The sequence below is a fragment of the Alligator mississippiensis genome, chromosome 4 (assembly GCF_030867095.1).
Source record: "Alligator mississippiensis isolate rAllMis1 chromosome 4, rAllMis1, whole genome shotgun sequence".
Taxonomy (NCBI): domain Eukaryota; kingdom Metazoa; phylum Chordata; order Crocodylia; family Alligatoridae; genus Alligator; species Alligator mississippiensis.
Window position 1 is genome coordinate 180,793,137 of NC_081827.1, and position 22,241 is coordinate 180,815,377.

The 22,241-nt window shown below is 39.2% G+C and overlaps 1 protein-coding gene across 1 annotated transcript in view; it reads right to left on the reverse strand.

Moving 5' to 3' along the window:
- Positions 1–22,241, reverse strand: part of ABCA12 (ATP binding cassette subfamily A member 12) — a 133,479-nt gene that overhangs the window by 60,424 nt on the left and 50,814 nt on the right. Inside the window, exons 11-23 of the mRNA XM_059727150.1 lie at positions 21,923–22,038; positions 20,801–20,907; positions 17,621–17,862; positions 17,407–17,519; positions 16,757–16,881; positions 15,469–15,642; positions 14,983–15,147; positions 12,154–12,352; positions 9,281–9,420; positions 7,028–7,147; positions 5,595–5,685; positions 2,617–2,796; positions 402–717 (exon numbers count right to left, since the gene is read on the reverse strand). Coding sequence (XP_059583133.1) covers positions 402–717; positions 2,617–2,796; positions 5,595–5,685; positions 7,028–7,147; positions 9,281–9,420; positions 12,154–12,352; positions 14,983–15,147; positions 15,469–15,642; positions 16,757–16,881; positions 17,407–17,519; positions 17,621–17,862; positions 20,801–20,907; positions 21,923–22,038 — 2,088 coding nt within the window. The remainder of the gene's footprint in view (positions 1–401; positions 718–2,616; positions 2,797–5,594; positions 5,686–7,027; positions 7,148–9,280; positions 9,421–12,153; positions 12,353–14,982; positions 15,148–15,468; positions 15,643–16,756; positions 16,882–17,406; positions 17,520–17,620; positions 17,863–20,800; positions 20,908–21,922; positions 22,039–22,241) is intronic.

Here is a 22,241-nt window from a genome sequence, read left to right on the forward strand (position 1 = left end):
CTCACCTTTAAGCTTATGAATTTAGTGACTTTTTGTTTTGCTTAATAAGTGAGTTTTCCAGCTTCAGCATGCTGTCTACATTCATGTACTCAATAGAAAAGGCCAAACCTGAATTTTAATTCTAGCTCCACAAATGGCTCTGTTTCCTCATCTGTTAAACAGGGATAGTCATTTTCAACTTCAGTAACTATGATGGATCCTAGGAAATTCATATAGTGTTATGAAGACCAGCAATAAGTGAAATTTTGGCTGTAAGGAAGTTACTATAAAGATTTTTGCCATTTATTCCGATAGAAAGCTATCACAGCTGTTAAATTCTAGGCATTGTATTTGTTCAGCTACCACATAAGATGTCCTAGAAGTCACTGAGCAGTTAACCAACTAAAAGCCAATGGACTTACATATCCTTATTGTAGCAAGGAAAGGGTGTGGCCTGGACTTGGACAGCTATGTCCTGTAGGCTCTTCCCAGTCTGTAATTCAATGATTGCTCGCTCAATGCTGTCCTGGATATAGATAAATGCTCGACTGTAGATCTGGCTCTGTGAAGTTGAATTATGTGGACCCACGGTCCAGATTCTCTCCCTGATTCTGTTTGTTGTTTGTGAAATCTTGCTGCTCATTCTGATGGTATAATTGAGCACTGGAGGAAGAGACAGGCTGCCAGGTGCTGACCTCTTCTGCCGATTGCTGCTTGATGGGAAATTGAAGATAATACCTTAAGAAAATAAACAAAATAAAAGTTGTTCTTTGATCAACTGTGGTTACCACAGAATAGTGCCCTCTGAAATGTAGGGTTTAACTCCTCATTGTTATAACACATTTTATATTAAAATATAAGTTTTCCAGGAACTAGACACACATTCTAATGGGCAAGTAATTTACCATCACTCACAAGCATCTTGAAATAAATATAGATGTAAATGAAGTTCCTCATACTATACCTAGTACAATATTTTTGTATGTGATTGGAATTGATGGATGATGAGCACGTGCCTCTGACATTAAGTCTTCTTTCAGGTGTTCCTCACTGAGCACTCAAAATCAAGAGTCATTTTGAGAAAATCTTGATTTGAGATCTAACCTGGCATCCCACATGCTCAGCATGTATATCCCTTAAACACGCATGTTCCATAAATTTGTCCAGACATAGTCTACTGATATGTACAATATAATAGAGTCCTGTTGCATGTTATACTTAGGATGTGTTCAGTGCACTTAAAAATGCCAACTTCCATGTGTTCAACAAGTAAAACATGTTCTAAGTGCCGTCATATCATAGCACAGTAGATACTTTTCCCAGGAGGAATATCTCCAGATGGTATTAAGTAACACGTGTTTAGCTTTTGGGGGACTGCTCCACAGAGATAATATGAGTGGTCTTTACCAGCTCTGGTCCAGTGCTGCAGCTAGGACCAACAAACAGCTGGTTCAAGACTTTGGTGGAGGCTGGGAGTCTACCAGCAGAGGTTCAAGACTCCAGTGGGGGCTACGACAAACAAACAGCTATCTGTCAAGCACACAGCCCACTCCAGCCCAGTCCAGATCTTAGTACGCATTACTGTGTGACTGCTTAAAACAAATTCTAATTCATAGTCACACTTATTATGATCTAAATAAAACACATGCTAAGTGTGACAAGGCACAGTTTTGTAACTCAATTCACAAAATAAAAAAACCCCACGCACACATTTCTGTCAGACACGCATACTCACACACAAAAACTGGTTTTCTGCTAGCTAAGACTTGAAACACTGACAATTTTCCTAATCACCTATCAGATTTTGCTCCCCTACAAACAAAGTCTAAAAGGGCACCAAGAGAAAAGTAATTCTGATCATTGTGAATGATGAAGGCAACACTAAAAGAAAATGTATACATATAGTCTATTTATAAATGATGCAATCAGTTATTCAGAAGGAATACAGGAAATCCATTTATGTAAGCTATGGCTAAAAGATTTTCTACTCAGAAGAAAGGAAGACATTTATCATGGTGCCTGAATTATGAAATATAAAATTTAACAATTCTAGGACTTGCAGGAAAGTGACATTTGTCAAGATTTTCTAATTCCTTTCAAAACTAAACTAAGGACACAGATAAGATACCTTTTTTCATCTATGCTATAGCTTCATCTGTTTCAACCTAGGTTTGAGTGAAACCTCACACCTCTATTAAAATGTACCTCTTGCAATACTGGGTTATTGTCTTGTTACAGCACTTGAGAGCCTTATGATCTTCTAATGTCAGGTGTTGTCTCTTTTATCTTGCTTGCTTTACATACCTATTTACCTTCAAAGCCCTTGATTAAAGACAACTCTGGTGATCTACCAAGGGATTCCAAGCAGTGTTCAACAAAAGCTGACAAATTGCCATGACAATAAGAGCTACCTACATCAAATCTTCCATTTTAATAAAGAGATGTGACCCACAAAGGATGCAGATCCAAACATAAAATGGCTATTTTTGGTTGGCTGAAGTCTGAGCTTCATTTGAACAAGCCTACAGTCTCCATAGCTATGATACAGAATTCTGTACATTGTATTTGAGTCATTAAAAGTCACATGGGCTACTGGTAATTTATACAGGCATTTTTGTAACCAATCATACCACTTACTTGCAAAAAGTTCATTCCTCAGAAAGAGCTCTTTTGCTACCGCTTCCAGTTCCTCAACATTTTTTGCTCCCTGAATGCGATCAAATGACACACAGGCAGATATGTTTGCAGCCAGGGTGGCTAACACGTTCAACTGGCTGATGATGTCAGCATTGTTCTGTAATTCCAACCGGATATCATCTGGGGGAAAAAATGAAACAAAAGGACCATCACATCATTATACTATAAATGCTAATAATGATGCAACAAAATCCATCTAAACATTAACCATAAAATATTGTTGTGCAGTTATCAGTGCAATGAATGCATGTTATTGACCCAGTTTTTATGTTAATCATTTGTAACACGCTCATGAGTTTGTCTTTGGGAGGATGCCAGCTATAGAATGTGACAGCCATCTCAAATCAGAAGTTATTGCTAATCTGTTGGGGTTTTTAAACTGTGTATGATGTTCTCCATTCATTCCACGTCTAATGATTTTCTATGTAATCGACACGTTTGCTGATCTGTTTTAGCTCAGGGGAGAATATTTTTTATCCAAGCACATCAAGTAAGCATTAAGTCTGTCATGCTGATATGTGTACTAGACCTGTTAATGCAGCCAATAAAGGTACTGCTGATTTCTGCCTGTTTTAAAAGGTGACAATGTAATGCAGTGTAACTAATTTGGAACAGCTGCCACAGGAACTATGGTTTTACTGCTACTTAGGATGGATGATAACACTTAACAGGTAACTATTAGTACAGAACTCACTGTGCACGGCGTGGTGATGTCCCTAAAACCAGTGGTAAGGGGTTAACCTCACCTCTAATCTATATGGCCCTCTGCTGAAATATACCAGAGTTGTGTTAGCAGAAAGAGGCTGCCACCTTCCTCCACCGAGAATAGGGATCAGTATTGCTGGCTGAAGAAGGAATATGGTCAGGGTAGATGTGGGACACACTGATAGGCACATTCCTACTGCAACTTTTTGCTGGTAGGCTTCCCATTCAGCCATAAATCTTTATATAATATAGGTCAGTGATCTTCCTTATGACAGACCATTTAAAAGAATGGCAAAGTAAGAAACAATATTTTGCATCAAGATCTAATTTGACTGATTGACTTATATTTCTAAATTTGATTATGAATAATAGGCAAAATATTGCCAATTTTACTCCTTTTAAGTGAAGTCTGCTCCTGAAGATTTTAAAGAACAATATTTAATGGACTGTTAAAAACAACTCTAATCAGACTTTCAAGTTACTATTTTGAGGTTTAATTATACCTGAACATTGTCCTCCATTGACCAAAGGAGATTGCCACAATTTGCTGCAGATTCTTTTTGAATTTATATTTTTTCCATTTAGAATTACTGTACTCATTTACAGTAACACACTTAATTCCTAATATTCTCTCTCATGGAATTTAAGTCCAGAAGAAGCCATTGTAAACTTTAAAGTGAGCTCTTGCATAACACCGATAAAAACCTTATCCAGTAAACCTCGAATCAAGTCTGTAAGTTCTATTTGAGTAAAAGCACCCAAGGAACCGTGTCTGTCTATTTTATAAAGGCACGCAGTCTTGATTTAAAGACTTCAGGTTATGGGGAATCCACCTCACTCCTAGCTAGGGTGCTCCAATGGTTATTTATCTTCACTGTTACCTCACTTGCACCTTCCTTATAGACTAAATTTGGTGATCCACAGCTTTCAACCAGTGGATCTTGTGATGATTTTTTGTGCTAAGTTAAAAAGCCAGCTAGTAGTGAAAATCTTTTCCCCATATAGGTACTTGTAGGTGTGATCACACCAACTTTCTCTTGAACACACCAGAATAGACTGAGCTTAACATAGTTACTTTTATCCAACCAAACTTAGGATCATTTTTGTGAAATAAAAATGTGTTTGACAAAGCCTATTTTTCATAAAACTACACTGCTTAACATTAATTATGAAATAATTTTTCATTCTTTACTTATTGCATTCTATAACAAACTTTCCAGGATTTTGCTAAAGATAAGTGTCTGTGTTGAGAAAGTCTAAAAAAGATAGTACTGGGTTCATAGTTAACTATGCTATCACTTTGGTTACAGACGAAAGTGCAGCTTCTGCTTTCTGTGGCCAGATCAGGTAAAAATTGTCACTTTTGTCTGCACCCTTTAAATATTGCTATGTTATTAGTTGATAGGGATTTTTTTCATAAATATTTGCATTTAGGAATCTCACAGCTAAAAGATTTCTAATATGCTGGTGTCTGCATGTATAAACATGATAATATGTCTTATGTTATATGCTAGATCTACATAAGAGACATTTATAAAGAGAAATGTTTATATTGACTTAAGAGTCTGGACTGTGACCAGTTCAGGGGTTGGAAACCTACAGCCCATGGGCCAAATCTGGCCCACGAAGAGACTGGATCCAGTCCATGACAACTTAGGGAAACAGCAGCAGGTAGCAAAGGAGGCATCCTCATGGTCCTACTATCTGCTTTGTGCCTTCAGAGCATCCACTGGGGCGGAGGCAAAGATTTGTGGCCTGTCAGGGCCTGGGCCAGAAGCACCAGCCCATGGCAGCAAAAGGTTGCTGCTCCCTGACTTAAGAGATCTAGCTTCAAGGTCAAACCTGCCACAGATTGTCCTAGGTGACCACAGATAAATCACCTAATCTCTCTGTGCTTTATTTTGCCATCTGCAAAACAGGGATAATAGGACTTCCTGTCTCATTCCATTTTTGTTGTCCATACATTACATGGGCAATCAAGCCACATTTATATAAACATATGCTAGCATTCTAACCAATCCAGGAGGATTGTTTTCAGCCCAAACATCATAGTACAAAATGCACTGTGATGTGCCCTGTGGATGAGTTTGGCTTGCACCAAACTGTCAGACATGGCCAACAGGAATTGTTTCTTTGATGGGATGATCCAGTTTGACAGCTCTGATGTTCCCAATACTAATATGAAAGTAGGAGGAATATGAATAGCAACTTACCCAGTTCATTTATTTGGCTCAACAATTCAACAGCATCCAGCTTCACCATGAGCTTAATAAAAACTTGTACAAATGGATTCTTCAGGGCATTCTATCAAAAGACAAAAAGAAAAAGTTGATTTAACTATAAAAAGTAAGGAAGTTTATTCATCATATTCCTACTGTATTCATTTGTACTCCATTGTATTATCCACTCTATCACAAAGATCAGCCAGGATTTATCCTCTTTGCAGATGGTCTACACAACCACCTCGCACTCTACAATCACTTCCAGCTATGTTGGAAAAGGTGAGGGTGTCAGTGAGCTAATAGCCTGATCCAATGACCCTTGATGTCAATGGAGAGGACCTTTGGTGACCCATTTACTTCAGTGACACTCAACTGGCCTTAAAGTGTGGGTAGATGTAACTTCTGTCACGTAAGGTCCCTGTGCAATACTTGACCACAGTATACAGGGAACTGCAGTATAAGTAAAATGCAGTTCATCAGATTGTAGCTTACTGGAATGTGTAATAACTCATTATTCCACAAATCAATGTTTTTTTCTTCCTCATCTATTCCCTCCTGCATTTCCCAAAAATGTAATTATGTCACATTTACTATGGTGAATTTCAGTGACAGAAAGGTGTTAATAATTCTTCTGTGTTCCAAGAGTATAAAAAGCCAGGCTTGATATTCTTAACCAAAAAGAAAACAATAATTACTATTAATGGCTCAAAGCAAGGAAGCAGAATGGCAAGAAGCAATTCAGCTTTTTATATTAAAGCAGTGATACATTCCTAAAAGAAAGAATATAAAGGTTTTATGTTTAAGTTTAAATGTTCTTCTTCACAGAGTTACAAAGTCAGAATAGCATTCTTTCATCCTCTAGGTTCTCATGCGCATATCAAAGAGAAAACTTAGTTCTTATGTTAGAGATGCTTTTCTGCTTTCCAAAGACAACAGTTTCTTTCGTGTCTCTGGCTGGGCTAAGCATTACAAGGAGCAACTCAACTTTGTTTATGACATCAAGCAGGAAGTAGTTGAATTAATTAACTAAAGAGAATTCTCTATTTTGTAGGGACCTCTGCCATGCCTTCACCTGCTGTTAGTTTTATGGGATGTTCTGCAAACTGATCATTTCAGAATAAGGATTTGCTCTGGAAAATATGCCTTTTTTAGTGCAGGGATTTTTTTATTGGTGGTGGAACATTTCATTCTCAGTAGAAGGGTGCATTACAAATACTGGTGTCAATAGATAATTGTCAAAAGTACTGATTACAAGCACATAAACATCACAGTCATGGGCAGGAAAAGAATGACAAGGCAAAAAGCCCTGGAAAGGCAGCTACTCAGCTGATGTGGATTGTCACAGTGCTAGTGACTCAGGTTCTGCCCTCACCCTTTTTCTTTACCTGGGATACAAGATAATTGTGTTAGCTGTGAGATGATACCTTAACAACTGGAATGGTTTGGTTCAACTTAGTCAGTGAATTCATGATCAATGGTGACTTGTCAATCCATTCCCGAGACATCTCTGTTAGATCAGCCATCTGCTTCAGGGTTGCATTAGACTTTTAAAACAAATAAAAATACAAATACAAATAAATCCAGTTGTTCAGTGACCTTAGGCATTTGATATTTGCAAGAAAGCTTAATGTTTCCATGACCTTATACATATTGAACAAGCTTTCCTTCTTTAGACTCTTTTTCAACAGTCTGCCCCTATTCTGCAAAGCACTTCTGCATGTGCTGAAGGTAAAACTGTTTATATAATACACAGGTGCTTAAAGTTCAAGTACTTTGCTGAACAGTGCTGGTTTAGGCATGTACTCAAACACTTTGCTGACTTGGGGCCTTAAAATTCTACAGCTAAGCTGTTTAGGAAAGAAAGTTAAGTTCTACTTATCAAAGTCAAATCATCCCTTTTTCTCATCCAAACAATCCCTCAGAGGCCGTTCAAGATTATTGAGCTCAGAACCTGATCTAGCTAATAAATAGCAGAAATTTGGTTGAATCACCAATTTTTCTTAAGTCTCAGAATGTCTAATTTTTTCTTAAGTCTCAGAATGCTTAAGAGGGATGAAGGACTACTTTCAGTCTTGACTAAAAGGAAAGCATGTCCCAGCAGAGTCAATGGAAGGCACTCGTGCTCATTAAGGTGCCTGTAGATGTGCTGGGAGGGTGTTCCGAGGTGCTATAATTACAACACGTTGGAGCAAACTTGATTAAATCAAGTCTGCTAGAGCATGGTAATTACCATGCTTCAGCAGCCTCCCACATTATGCGCATCAGTGTCCCCTCATTTCAAAATGGCAGCAGGAGTGTTTAGTTCAAGCACCCCCACTACCATTTTGAAGCATGGGGACGCCGATACATGAGATGCTGTGGCATTTTAATTAGAGCAGCTCTCAGAACCACTCTAATTAAAGTGCCCCTCATCCTCAGAGCACATGTAAAGGTGCCCTAAGTGACTGGATCTAGCCAAAGACTTTTTGCAGAGAAAACCTTCCATTCAAAACCTCCTCAATACCCTTTATTATGAGCTATCTCTTTATTGTTTCATGGAACTTTATTGTATTCACAAACTGGTAGCTTATAAATTGTCTCTGCTTGTTTTGCTCACTTAATTTTTTCATGAAAAACATTTGAAACTCATTTGATGTGTAGGAACGTGAGTATTACATGATTGAAACAGACCCGAGGCCCTTCTAAGATGGTATTTTGTTCCTGACAGTGGCCAGTAGTAGCAGTTTCAGGATAAGATGCAAGAAAACCTGCAGGAGGTAGTTATGAGATAACCTGATTTCAGGGGAAGAGTTTTCCTATCTGCATTTATTCAAGGCTATTGCATGCATTCACCTATGCATTTGCATCCTTTCTAAAACCTGTGGGGCAAAATGCTCTTTTCACTGAATTCAGCAGGAGCTCTGCCAACAAATGATTGTTAAACCCAGCCATCCTACTCCACCAGAGCCTTGAACCAGCTCCAGTGGGAGGACTGGGACCAAGAATCATGGTCCCAGCCCCTGCAGCACACTGAAGTGCATCAGAGAGTCTTCAACAGCTCCAGAGCTTAGGACATGTTTTAGTTAGACTGTAATCATTACCATGTGACTTCTCAGAAAATTTCTTAACTCACAGTATTTCTGACTACAATCTAAATAAAACATATTCTAAGTATAACATGTGACAAGACCCTGAGTTTTAAGTGCACTTAATAAATGTTGAACATGTGACATCACCCTCAGAGATCAGGATTCCCTTTGGAAACAGTGCCTTTAAATAAAAAGAAATATAAAGGGCATGGAAAACAAGTTCTGAAAGATAGTGATAGACTCAAACCAAACCCCCAGATATAAACACCTAAAATACCATAGGGATGTTTAGATCAGGTTCAGTTTTCAACTGCCTCCAACCAAAATCCTGCACTAAGTGGATGAGACCATATTACATTTAAATGCATTAAATGATTCTTTGCTGCTGATTGATCTACATTATTGTATAGTCTCAAATTTTCTCAGAGGCCTTGGATAATGCCTGATGTGAGGTCTCATAAGAATGCAACATCCATCACTGAAAAACCAGAAGGTTTTTCCAATTAAATCAATGCCTTTCAGAGAGGTCAGAAAGTGGAATTCTGCTTCTCCAGAACACCAGTCTTCTCTGGACATTGAGCAAGAAGCCTTCTCGTGGTGGTGTCATACCTTTTCCATGATTGCTCTAGTTTCTGCGGTATCTGGTGCATAAAGAATCTTCCCAAGCAGCATTGGTTTTAGGAAAGACCAAATTAATGCTCCGGTAGGGGTACTTGTCAAATCCAGATAAAACGTTAAACAGAATGATGCTGCAAAGAGAAAAGCAAAGCACATAAACACAATAGGCACACAATAGTTACTGAGTGTATTTTGTTGCCTGGTCACTTTGTTGTTTTGGCCAAAGAATGACTACGTAGCCCTGTGCACTGACTGATATAATGTGTCTTGACAAAACTAATCCACACCCAAGGCTTCTTGCTGCTGAACTCAAGACAAGTGTCTCATTGAACCAGCAGAGATTTTCTGCTTTCAGGTTAAATAGAGTTTGGTGAACTGAGAAGCTAATAATGTCAGTACAGCTGGAAAAACTACACATCAAGATAAAAACAGTGACCTGTCAAGCCCTAAAATCAGCTCATCAGGGATGTGGGAGATGCTGAAGCATTAAGCCATGACATTACTTGCTCAAAGAACCTGAGTTTTCCTGCTTAAGCGTTATGAAAATAAGTCACCCATAAATACAGAGGACCAAATCTTCAGCTGGCATACATCAAAGCCCCACTGAAGTGACCACTGCTTTTCAGAATTATACCAGTTGAGAGTTTGGCTCCAATTGCTCAGCATTGTATTTAACTGGAAATCTTGTGTGTGTGTGCGCGTGTGTGTGTGTGTGTGTGTGTGTGTGTGTGTTTAGCTCCAAAATGTTTCAGTTTCAGAATAAATCCGTTTTTCAGAACAGTTTCTGTAACATACACTGGGCAAGATAGCTGACTCGGGGTGGGTGGGGGAGGGGGAAACAAGGATTTGATGAATTAAAACTCTGGAAAGTCATTGTGTCCTCCAACCATGTCTATTCCCACCTGGCCTAGGGACTCCAGAGTGCACAGAAGACTTAATGCAGTTTGGGGTACAAATGAAGCATATCTACATGTCTCCATCTGGATCTTCTAGATACAAGTCCTCTTCACTAATGGAAGTGATGGAGATGCTTTGCCCCAAGATGTCCTCTGCAAACTAATACATCATGTTCCACACAAACAGCGACATCAGGTAATCAAATAATATCCCACAATAGACTTAAAAGCCCATGTTAGACTGGTGTGGGCTCCAAACAAAACCTCTCTTTAGTTCCTTCTGCACAGAGGACTTAGTTTAATGGAGTTCCCACGTTGCCTCTGGCCACTGCCATAGAACTGACTCTGACTGGACTAGCTCTTTAGCAGGCGTAAGCTGGAATAGCTTCATTGACTTCAATATAGTCAATAGTGAATCACAACTATAGTGTAATAAACCAGCCAAGGATCTGAATCAATGCACAAATATGTCACTAAAATATAGAGTTTAGAGGTGTTCAAAAATTTCTATCTTTTAATTTAAAAAATGAAAGGGGAACAGGGGGAAATAATGATGGGGGTTTGTTTCTCAAGGTTCAAAAACAACCATTTTTTGATTTTCAGTATTTTTAGCAACATGTTTAATTACCATAAATTAGGTTCTCAGTGTACACATCTGCACAAGATGCTTACTGAACGTTAGCCTAATAACATGGTTAAAACATGTGCTAATAGCCTACTGAGCCATGTTATTAGGCTAATGTGCAGGAAGCATCACAAAATAACCATGCACAGGTGCTACTGCACAGTAACTTGAGTTAGTGTGCATTTAGTGAGCATTTTATTAAGCAAGTACTAAAGTAAATGTGCAGTATCTAAGGTGCATTAAGTGAACATGTAGATGTGCCCTGTATGCAGAGAATTATACAAGTTAGGGAATCACTTCAAAACACTTTTTTTTTTTTTAATCAAACCACTTGGGAAAAATTTTTCCCAATTTTTTCATTTTTTGAAAAAGGCCATTTTCAATGAAAACCCTCTGTCTGAAAAAATATCAACCAGCTCTAATAAGGAAAGCCTGTTAACTCACTCACACCCTTGTAAATCATAGGTACTGTACTTCTGCTGAAGTTAGCTTAATTATTTCAATTTATATTTACTGCAGAATCAGAGCCATACTAGACTGGGCAAAAAACAAAGATTTTTTCCAGTCTATTATCCATTCCAAAATATAGAAATTTTTTTTAAAGTGTTTGTTCTATTTTTGTAATAAATGTACATTTCAATGGAAAATACTGTTTAAAACAGGGGTACCCCACCCTCTGGCCCCGATCCAGCCCACAGAGCTGTGTCACCTGGCCTGCTGGGTCCCCAGAGGTCCAGAAAATTGTCATTTGGGAAGTGATGGCTGCACTACTTGCTACTCCCCTGCCAGATTTCCAGATCATAGGGAGTCTGTCAGACCATATAGCATAGCCCTAGTGTGTGGGGCCTGACCCAGGCATGTGGACCCTGGCTGAGGTAGCGTGGAACCTGATGTGGGTTTACAGGGCTGAGCCAAGGTGGTGCAGAGCCTCATCTATGGGTAGGGCCTGATCGGGGTGCCATGAAGCCCAATCTGGACACACGGGACCCAACCCCATACACTAACCCCAAACAGGATCTGGCCTGTGAATTGGCCCCATGCCACTCATCTCTCCTGTGGGGCTGAAAAGTTGAGTATCACTGATTTTAAATACAGAAACAGGCTAGTTTAAGTTTTTGGAGACTTTAAAAGAAATACAATGAAAAACGTGGCACAATTAAACACACATTTGCAAAATGTTTCGTATTGCTGAATCTGCATTTTTCCACAAAGAGGATTTTGTCCTAAGAGTTTCTCTCAGGTCGGGCTCTTACAGTTTTGCACTGAAATGTATATCTAAGTCTAATTACATCTTCTGAATGAGCAAATACTTCAGAGTGTGCTGTAGCTGGAACCAAACTTACTGGAATTCTGTGGAATGCCGTATTTCCTCATCTTGCTTTGTACATAAGCATCGTGGGTAGAACTATTGCTTTTGGGATCTTCAAAATCAGGAAGCAAGGACTCAAAAAACAGAGGTGATATTTCCTGGTTGCAAAAAACTTTTGAAAAAGTTTTAAAAGATCCACTAGTTATTGTTATGTTGTTTGTTTTAAACAATGCCTATAGGACAAAAATAGAAAAAGAAACAAATGCATTTACAAGGACTATACTTGGGGGGGAGGTGGGGAAGAGGAGGAGGAGAAGTCAGAGAAATTAAATATTTTTTACAGATGTTTTTGGTTAGAAATTTATCTACCTTTAATTTGCCTACCTGAACCCATGATAGTTTATAAATTAATACCATCAATGCTAAAGCTACGGCATTGATCTATGTTAGATGTTGGCAGATTTACATCAACAAAAGAGGGTCCATTCAGAAGAAGCTCTTGTCTGGAGCTGAACATCCCTCTCTCATCCATCTCAACGGTCATTATTCATTTGAGTAAATAGAATAAGGTCTGCCTCTATAATCTGATCATGTATAATGATATGACAAGAAATGAACCAAGACTGGATAATAACCACCCCTAGAAACAATGTAGGGTTCCTTGCTGGCTAGGTGGCTACTAAGAATAATCCCAGCAGTAAACAGTCTGCCACAATCCCAGTTCCTCAAACTACAGCACTTTCAGGATGAGATTTTAAAACATTATCAGCTTTGGGTTAATTTGTTCTCACTATAATTAATAGTTTTATAACTTAATTCAGTAGGAGCAGATTTAGGTTAATGCTGTGATGGCTTATGTGTTACTTACATACTTATTTTACCTTGTATGATCATTAGTATAAGGCTTTCATAGTACTATATTAAATAGTGAACTGGACACCTATAATACTTTATTAATTAGACAGGGACCTGTAGCAGGTTACCCCTCCTTTAGCCCAACCCAAGAGCCAGTTTGCTCATAAAATCCAGTCAACTGTCAGTTCCACTCCATTTATTTTGCAGGGGAAACACTTGTCCCCACAACAAGGCAAGCAACAACATAAGCAACAGGCAAATAAACACAACCAAAACCTATGGTCTTTCTTCAGACCTTGGGAGAGGCGCAGCCCAAGTGTGGTACTTGTTCTTCAGGATAGCAGCTTCCTCTGCCTTTTCTGTCTGCCCTCCACCTCCTTAGGGGCTTTTAACTTCCCCTAAGGCCAGTCAATCATGCCTATCAGCTGACCTAGGGCTCCTAGGCAGGCAGGGTCTTCTCTCTAACCCCCTCAAGCAGGGCTTTAGCCCCTGAGCCATGCACCTAGTTATAGGGACAACCTAAGCTTTGCACAACTTATAGTCTATTTGCCCATTCTAAAATTGGTTTAGCAAGCACGTTTTTCCTTTGTCTTAAACAAAATGAAGTGTATGCCTTCACTTTGATGTTGTTTCTTTCAAAAATCCAGCTGAATACTTATAATGGTGGCTGATATAATAGTTATAGTACATTTCTTCCTTCAAAATGAGCCCGTAAGACAATTCTAGAGGATTAGCTGCAGTAAAGAAGCTATCTGTAGAAAGATTGTGTAGAGTCATATTGAGCTTGAACCATTTGACCTGTTGCAGCACCACAGACCAAGAATGGGTAATACACACCTTATGTCACTTATTGTTTATAGTATTTTGTAGTCCTAATCAATAAACTACAATACTTTGTTGCATACCATCCCTCCCCCCCCCCCCCCCAATAAGATACATGCATCTTGTTTTAGGGAAGGCAGAATGAAAAAAAAAAATTTCCTTGAATTATGGCTGTACAGAGCAGGCACAGAGTCTAATCTTCAGCTCACTCACCTTCCCCTTTCTACTTAACCAAAAGCTGACACCCTAGCTGCTGCTGAAGGCTGATCTCCATGGGTGGATCTACGATTTTGAAAAGAGCTAAAACAGTCTACAAGGCTGTGAAATAGAAGTGGGACCAGAAGAAACTAGCAGAGAGCAAAATTGCCAGAAGAAATGTTAGCTAACGTATCTAACACCTGAGGAGTGAAAACAAGGAGCCATTAAGTCAAATGATCCCCTCAGCTGCCTGAATAGAAATGGCACTGATGTTGCCTGGCAGTTGATTTTGAAGCAGAAAAAAGCAGGGTGCTTTTATTCCAGGCAGAAAAATCAACTTCTATGCTTAAGCTACACAGCCCAAATCAGGGGGGTGATTTTTGGGGGAAAAAAGTGCATGTGGTATGCAAGAAAATGTGCAAGAAAATTTAGCTATGCTAAACTGGTCCTCCACATATTTAACCTAACAGTCACCAGAAATATGTTTTTGAAAACTTCACTATTGGGCCAGACTCTAGTCTCACTGAAGCTGATGGAAATGTTTCCGCTGACTGGTGTTGACTTTGCAATCGGACCTTTATTGTACAGTTTTCTCTTTACGATGCAGCTGTCTGTCTCCTTTCATCTCGTTACTCATTATCTCATTTCAACACAGTCATACATCTCCCACATCCTAGGTTCCATGCACCTTCCCTTTCTCAAATCCATCATGGGAGTGTCCCTTTGCTGTTTATGTTAATACAAATCAGGTATTTTTCAGCAAGGAAAGACACAAAGGGCTTTAAAAGTTCTTTAATTAATTGAATTTAGCTGTATGCAAACTCTTCTCCAGGGCACTAATATCTTAAAGGAAATGTGGTAACCTGTAGATATTTCCCTACGCACCCACAGTTATGTCCCTACACACCTATAGTTTCTACAGATAACAGAACTCTGTGTAATTATTCCAAAGGCATTTTTCCTTAGGATCATCCTAAGACTAACACACCTCAGACAGGGCCACTTTTCTAGACTGTTGTAGGTTTCTGAATGAATTAATTGCTTCTGACAGTGGAGATATACCAGATGCCACTTTGTTTTTAAATTTTTTAATTTCTGTCAGGAAGTCCAAGAGCTTCTCCATGGATTTCTGCAGTTCTTTGGGGAAAAGCATCTAGGAGAGAAAAAGAAGCCAGTAATTCTAAACGTACATATACAGACTTGCACACATACATTCTAGTACTAATTCCAATGTACTGATTATGGGATTTTCAAAACATGTTTACTTGGGAACAATTGTCCCATAGGAAATAAAAGGGACATGTACTCCTAAATTCTTTAAACACTTCTGAAAGCTGAGCCCTGGTACTTTGTGCCCAGCTTTAAATAATCAACATAACACACCAGTGCAGGTATACCTGTTTATGTCATTTAAAATCTTAACCATGGCAGCTTATAAAAACTACAGAAAATACTCTACAATTTCAACACAAACCTTATACATGAAATTATAAATATCTAAATGTCGTAAAAGTGTGACCCCTAGGACGTAAGTCTGGCGAGTCCTTTCCGGAAGAGACAGATTGCAGAATTCCTTTGCCACTGCTTCTAGCTTCGGGTCAGTAGCATGGACATTACAGGACTCCAACTGGAGGATCTGAGAAATGAGCTGTATGTGCATAAAATAAATCAGATTTGTAAATGGTCAGATTTCTCCAACAAGCACATCAATGTCTTCTTGCATTGCTGAGAACTGAGAAATATAAGATTCTTCCCATTATTTCTGGGATCAATTAAAATAATAGAGAGGTACCCAAAGGCTACAAACAGACTCTGCATTTATCCAGGATTAACCATTTTATCCTGGGACAAAATGAAATAATTTGCTCAGACATCCATGTCCATTGTCCCAGAATAAATCCTAAACAGGTTCACAGGATAAGAGGTACTAATAGTTTATCCCAGAACATCACAAAGCATGGCTGAATGGTTATCTCAAGACTGCATCACTGAATCTGTGGCAGAAAAGTGGCAGTGAATTCAGATGATCACAACACCTGGATAAAAAGGGCAATGTGTGTACACACAAATCTTGGGATACTTCTGGCACAAACACAGGCACAACTTGTCCAGGGGCAAATGCAACATCTGTTCCTAGCTGTGGTTTTCACAGGTTTAAACAATGTTAGTGTTTCCCTCTCCTGGTTGCTGACAAAGACAAGGTTTAGATGAATCCAGACAAGATGGTGGTGATGCTCTTAGATGTGACTGAGCAAAGAACCATTTGTAGTTGTATTTATCCAAGTTACCAAGGCACATGTGCTCATCCTTGGATAAGAAAATTCAGTTTGTGAAGGTAATTTTGGATTCCTAATATTTCTGTAATTCCTGATATCACGAATGATAAAAGGTACTCATTCCCATTTGGATTGTGACCATTTCTCCACAATGTGGACGTAGCCACAATCAACTAGACTTTCATGACCATCCGACTTTCATGACTGTAATCACAAAGGATGTGCCCACCAGCTGCTGTCAGCCAGAAAAAAAAGCATGCAGTTTTGTCCTTCAATAGCTGCACTGGCTTACAAAGCTCTTCTGGTTGTTTATTCCAATCTATAAAATGCTACTTACTTTGTCGCCCATGGGAACCACATATCAACCTCTATGTTGCCACAATGGAGATATCCTAAGCTGTTTTCATGAGCAGCTCCTAGATTTACATTTGTTATTTAAGAACTGAAAATTAACAGGACCTTCAACTCAAACAGAAGTAAGCTTACCTGAGTTGTGTTTTCTGGGACAGGTATTTCCATCAGAGTACTGATACTTGCTGTGGACATTCCTGTTTCATTTATGAGCTCTTCTTTCATCTCATCAACATTTGTAAACATATCCATTAACAATTCTTTAACACAAACAAAAAAGATATGGTACCTTTCTCTTCATTTAATTAAATATTCCATACACGCATATTATTCACATTATTTTGAGTACAGGAAAATGTGCAATTTTACCCAACGGATATTATACACATTGTCTGACAGTAGCACAACTATATGGCATACATAAAATATGTCTAAATTTCCATGGGTATTTGTCATGCAAAAACTGGAACTGGTACTGTCCTTGATAATTGTAGGGATTGTGGAACCATGTCTTTTGGGTCCAATATGGGCCACAGTTCATCTATGCTCAAAGAATAGGTCTTTTTTTTGGCTAGATCCAGAAATATCAGTCAATGGACTATTTGAAGCTGAAAGTCAGACTATGCAAAGTACAAAAATAAAAGCTAATGCATACAGCATCTGTTTGCTTTACCCACTTAGCTTCCATGACACATGATCAAATTTGCTGAGGGAATGTCAACAGAAACAACTAAATGAGTGACCACATTCGCAATCAAAGTTTTATAGTGATTGTGTAAAACTACCTTTCTTTTCAGAAACGGTTGCATTCTCAGTGCTGTTCACCATGGAGCTGATAGTAGCCACATATTGAGCAATATCTTGAAAGCAATCCATCTGCGGTAAATTTTCTTGAAACCTTAAAAAAGCATAGGCAATATTAAAGGAAAGTAAATAGGTACTGTGAGAATTTCAGGAATGGAATAATAGGGCAAAACTAAAAACTTGAGGTGGCCTTACCATTCCATTTGCAACCGGAGTTTTGTAGGATCTCCAATCAGTATATCCTGGAGTTCCTGAGAGATGCTATTGTGATTAATTACATTTGTGTAATTAATCCCACTGTGAAGGAGTTGCTCATGAAATTGACATTGTTCACAAAGTGCTTCAAAACTAATATTAGGGAGATAGCAGATATGTTGCACTAACTTAAAGCTCTCATGGACACAGAGAAGTTTTGTCAGGTTTTGGAGGCGAGATATCTTTAAATAAAAACAAGAGACATGACAGATGTTATATAATAGTAATGTAAAAACTGAGTTTTAGATTAAAGAATCTAGGCATCACTTTGCTTTTCCTTGGGACTCAATTTTCAAGATGTTTAGTTTAAAAGGCCTCAAGCTGAACTGAAAGGCACAGTGACCACCATAGCATGAGAGGTAGAGCCTTGCGCAGCATAGGAAACTAGCCTGGAACCTAGGAAATCAAGATTCAAATCCTGGCTCTACTGCCAGCCTGATGTGTCACCCTAAGGAAATTGCTTTACTTGTCAGTACCTCTGTTTCTCTTGCTACACTTTCGCTGCCTTTCCTATGTAGACTGAAAGCTCCCTGGGGTAGGGACTGTTTGTAAGTGCCTAGCACACTGAGATTAATAAATGCTACTGTAATACAAATAAGTATCAAGAGCAAGGTTGCTGTTATTAATGGCGATGTCTGTTACACTATTACAGCTTTGCATAGTCATTTATTTCCTCTCTCAAATGGACCCTTTATTTTAATAGGAATTAAGCACAGTAAGCAAGTCCGAAGACAGGGCGCTGTGCTGGTTCAGTATTACTTAGGCGCTTAGCCTACCTTTGGGTATCTAAAATGAGATCCTCTACACCTGCTTTGGCATATTAAATGACTGGAGTGGTGTAAAAATGCTCTAAAAGTCCTGGCTGCAACTGGGAAAGATTCCCCAAGTGAAGGCATGGAAAGAGAACCCCTCACAAGCCCTTTCATAAGAGGATATACCGGTGGCAAGAGGAGCATATTGATAGTGTGACCACAGCCTGCAGGGATTCTAAGATGTGCTGCAATGCACCCGAGAAGGCTGCTGTAACCCAGATGGGCTTGTAGTTGTCTAAAATATGCTGGGAGCCTCTCATGTTCAGGAATAGACTAAGACTGGAAAGACAAAAAATGGCTTAAATACACTTTGCTCTCTTTCTCTTATTGCTCTGCATGTTTTGCACTGCAACTCTTAAGCCTTCCTGCTAAGCCAAGGACTGTCAATGAAACCCAAGCAGGTCACTCCTGTTTTTGGGACAGCCTGCCAGTGGCACCAGAGTGTCTGCTCAGAACCCCTCTACATATCTACACTGTCCTATTATCAGGTTTAGGTATGCATAAAGTTGGAGCAAGTGGGAAGGTCTAGTTTCATGGTGACGATTCTTGGCTTGACATGGCCTTAAAGGAAAAGGGAATGCTTGGATGTTTATCCAAGGAAAACTTGGATGCTTATCTTAACGCTTGGATGCTTAATTTGCTGGGGTCTTTTGATCCTAGCTGACTTCCTGCCCCTGGGGCAGGGGGGCTGGACTTAATGATCTTCGAGGTCCCTTCCAGCCCTAATGTCTATGAAACAGCACAGAAACTCATCCCTGTTTGAAAATTACAACCAATAGATTTTTCATCTCAACTGTGTCATATTTAGGGGTGACAAAACATTATCTTGGAACTGCTTAACCCAGCTGAATCTTTTAATACCAAAGACCTCGACAAGAGCTGCTGAGTATTCACAGCCATTGTTTAGATGTGTAAAGGCAGAACCTAAATTCTGGTGCATATTTTCTGAAAAGTTTGGCCTTTGTAGCTTATTTAGAATTAAGCTGACTAATCAGTTTGGATCCTCAGAACTTCAACTGTATGAGATTTTTCAAAGCAACATTAAACCCATATTCCTGCTATGGCTTTCCAGAATGGTTCAGAGGAAAATAGCTACATAGAAAACAGATTAAGAAAGACAGATTAACACAAGAAAAGATGACACAGTAGTATTAGAAAGTCAGTCTCCATTCTATTAAAATCCTGGGTCTGGAACTCCAGCAATGAAATCTCTTATTTATTTTACAATCTGTATTATGTTAATTTTCAGGGACACCAGACAAAATGAGGGCATGCCTTACAATAGGTGCTGTAGACAAGTATACACGTGGAGAGTTCCTACACCAAATGAGTGTGCCTTGTTAGTTACAAAGGAGAATTTCACATTTCTGTTAGGTGCCTAATTCCCTATGACTGTCAACAGTATTTAGATGCTTAACTACCATCTTTACATTCAAATGATGTATGACTTTCAAATAACTTAAAAGAGGTTGGAGCACAGGTTTCATGTAACTGATGTGCTTAACTCTGCCAGATGATTTGAAAGTCTCACCCCCTGTTAGTGGCAAGTGAATCAGATATGGATAAACCAGAAGATTTAGATGGCTTGCATGGGGTTCTTAAGAGACTGTCTCCTTCCATGGCTACACCTGGGGAGTCTTCCTTGAGAGGCGTTCATTGCCATCTTAGGATGGATGATGAAAAAATGTAATAGGATAAAAGAGCAGAAGCATCTGTGCTTTCTCTCAAATCTAAATATACATTTGTAATAACTGTATAGGAAAGAATATTCTCTCTTCAGGATAAGTGCAACTCTCTCCCCACTCCTCTGCCCCACACAAGCACAGGAAGCACCAGTAACATCCAGTCTTCATTCTAGCTCATATGAGGAGTTTTTAACATTGTTTTCCCTAAACTGGATTCCTGAAAACTTCACTGGTCATTCATAGAAATCCTAGAATTCATAGGAAAATTGGGGTTGGGAGGGACCTCAGGAGGTCCAACCCCCTGCCCAAAGCAGGACCAGCCCCAACTAGATCATTCTAGCCAGGGATTTGTCTAGCCTGGTCTTAAAAACCCCCAAGGATGGAGATACCACAAACTCTCTGGGTAGCTTGCGCCAGTGCTTTACTACCCTCCTAGTGAGAAAGTTTTTTCCTAATAACCAATCTAAACTTCCCTTGCTGCAACTTGTGACAATAGCTCCTTGTTCTGTCACCTGCCACCACTGTGAACAGTCCAGCTTCATCCCCTTTATAACCAAAAAAGTTTAGCTCCATCCGCTGTAATCATGTAACACTCAAGGAATCCTTTGAATGAGCATACTTACTTTTGACTTCAGGAGCTCAGAAATGGATGAGTGTTTCTCAGAGGTATCATTCTGAGTGAAAGGGGCCTTTTCTATCTGAGCCTGGTTCAGAAGCAGTGTTATATTTTCTGTAACAGAAAAAAAGTTACTGCAGATGGGACCCATGTTTATTACAGAAACCCTGCATATCTGGAAGCTTATATTTCTTCTTTGCAGACCTTTTTAAAGGCGCTGACAAATTACAGATCTTTCTGAATTCAAAAGGAGTTAGAGGGGCTCAGCACATCTAAACTTATGTTTTTCAGCCTAGAGTGTAACCTCCTGATCCAGTCTGAGTAAAGTACATAGCTGCATTGTTTCGGGAACTAGATCATGACTCTGGGTACGTCTACACTGCACACACAGTAGTGAAGTGAAGAGACACTTGAGCTAGCTGGATGCTGCTAGCAGCACAGCTGAGCCAGCACACAGTTCAGTGCAGGTGTTTATTCTGCTTCTAGAACAGGCTTAATATTACTACCCATGCTTAGCTGGGGGCTGCCTCAGCTATGCTGCTAGCAGTATCTAAGCCAACTTGGGTATCTCTATGCTGCACTGCAGTCGCTGTGATAGCTGTGTGAACATACCCTCTGACAGTCACTGTTTGATCACTGCTTGCTCCTTGCTCTTTGGGGGATATAAGTCATTCAGGTGTTCCCATACAAATGTACTAACTACAGTATAATCAAATACAACACCATTATGTCAGTGGAACCTTACTTCTCAAAATATTTTTTTAAGGAAGAAACTGTAGCAGAGCACAGCATTAAAGGGGAGATCTCACATCTTAAAGTAGAGCGAGCCCCTATTAAGTTTTACTTGAATGCCATGTAGCTACATAGGAAAGAGAATTTTTTCTGATTATGTGGGTTGACAAATTACACTGATAATCTGACCTCTAAAGATCAACGAATACAAATACACAAGGTAAAAGGGTCCTCCTAACTTTCAGAGGCTCCGAGTTCTCACCAAGCAGGTTAACAACAATGGAAGAAGAAAATGCTCAGCAACATTTCTTCAAGTCATGCACAGTGGTGTTTTAAAATAATAATCTGCAAATCTTTCAAGCCTAAGTCTGATATCATTGTATGAATTTATTCTTACCTGACAATTCACTGTCTTCACTTTCAGTCAAATTCATTAAGCATACCAAGTAATGCTTGTAACTGTTGTTTGCTGCCACCTGCAAGATAGTTTTTTCAAATTCTAAAAACAGAAACCTGTAAAATAGGAATGGAATAAGTACATTTATGTTACAAAGAAACAAAGAATTACTGAACTTTTTCTTAGCAGCATTATTGCTAAATCACAAGAGGTGGTAAATGAGTATCTCTTCATAGAAGACTACTGATTTATGTCAGATGAGGACCTACTCCACAATAATTTCATACCTGAGGTTCCTCCCAGTTTTTGTTGCATTGGT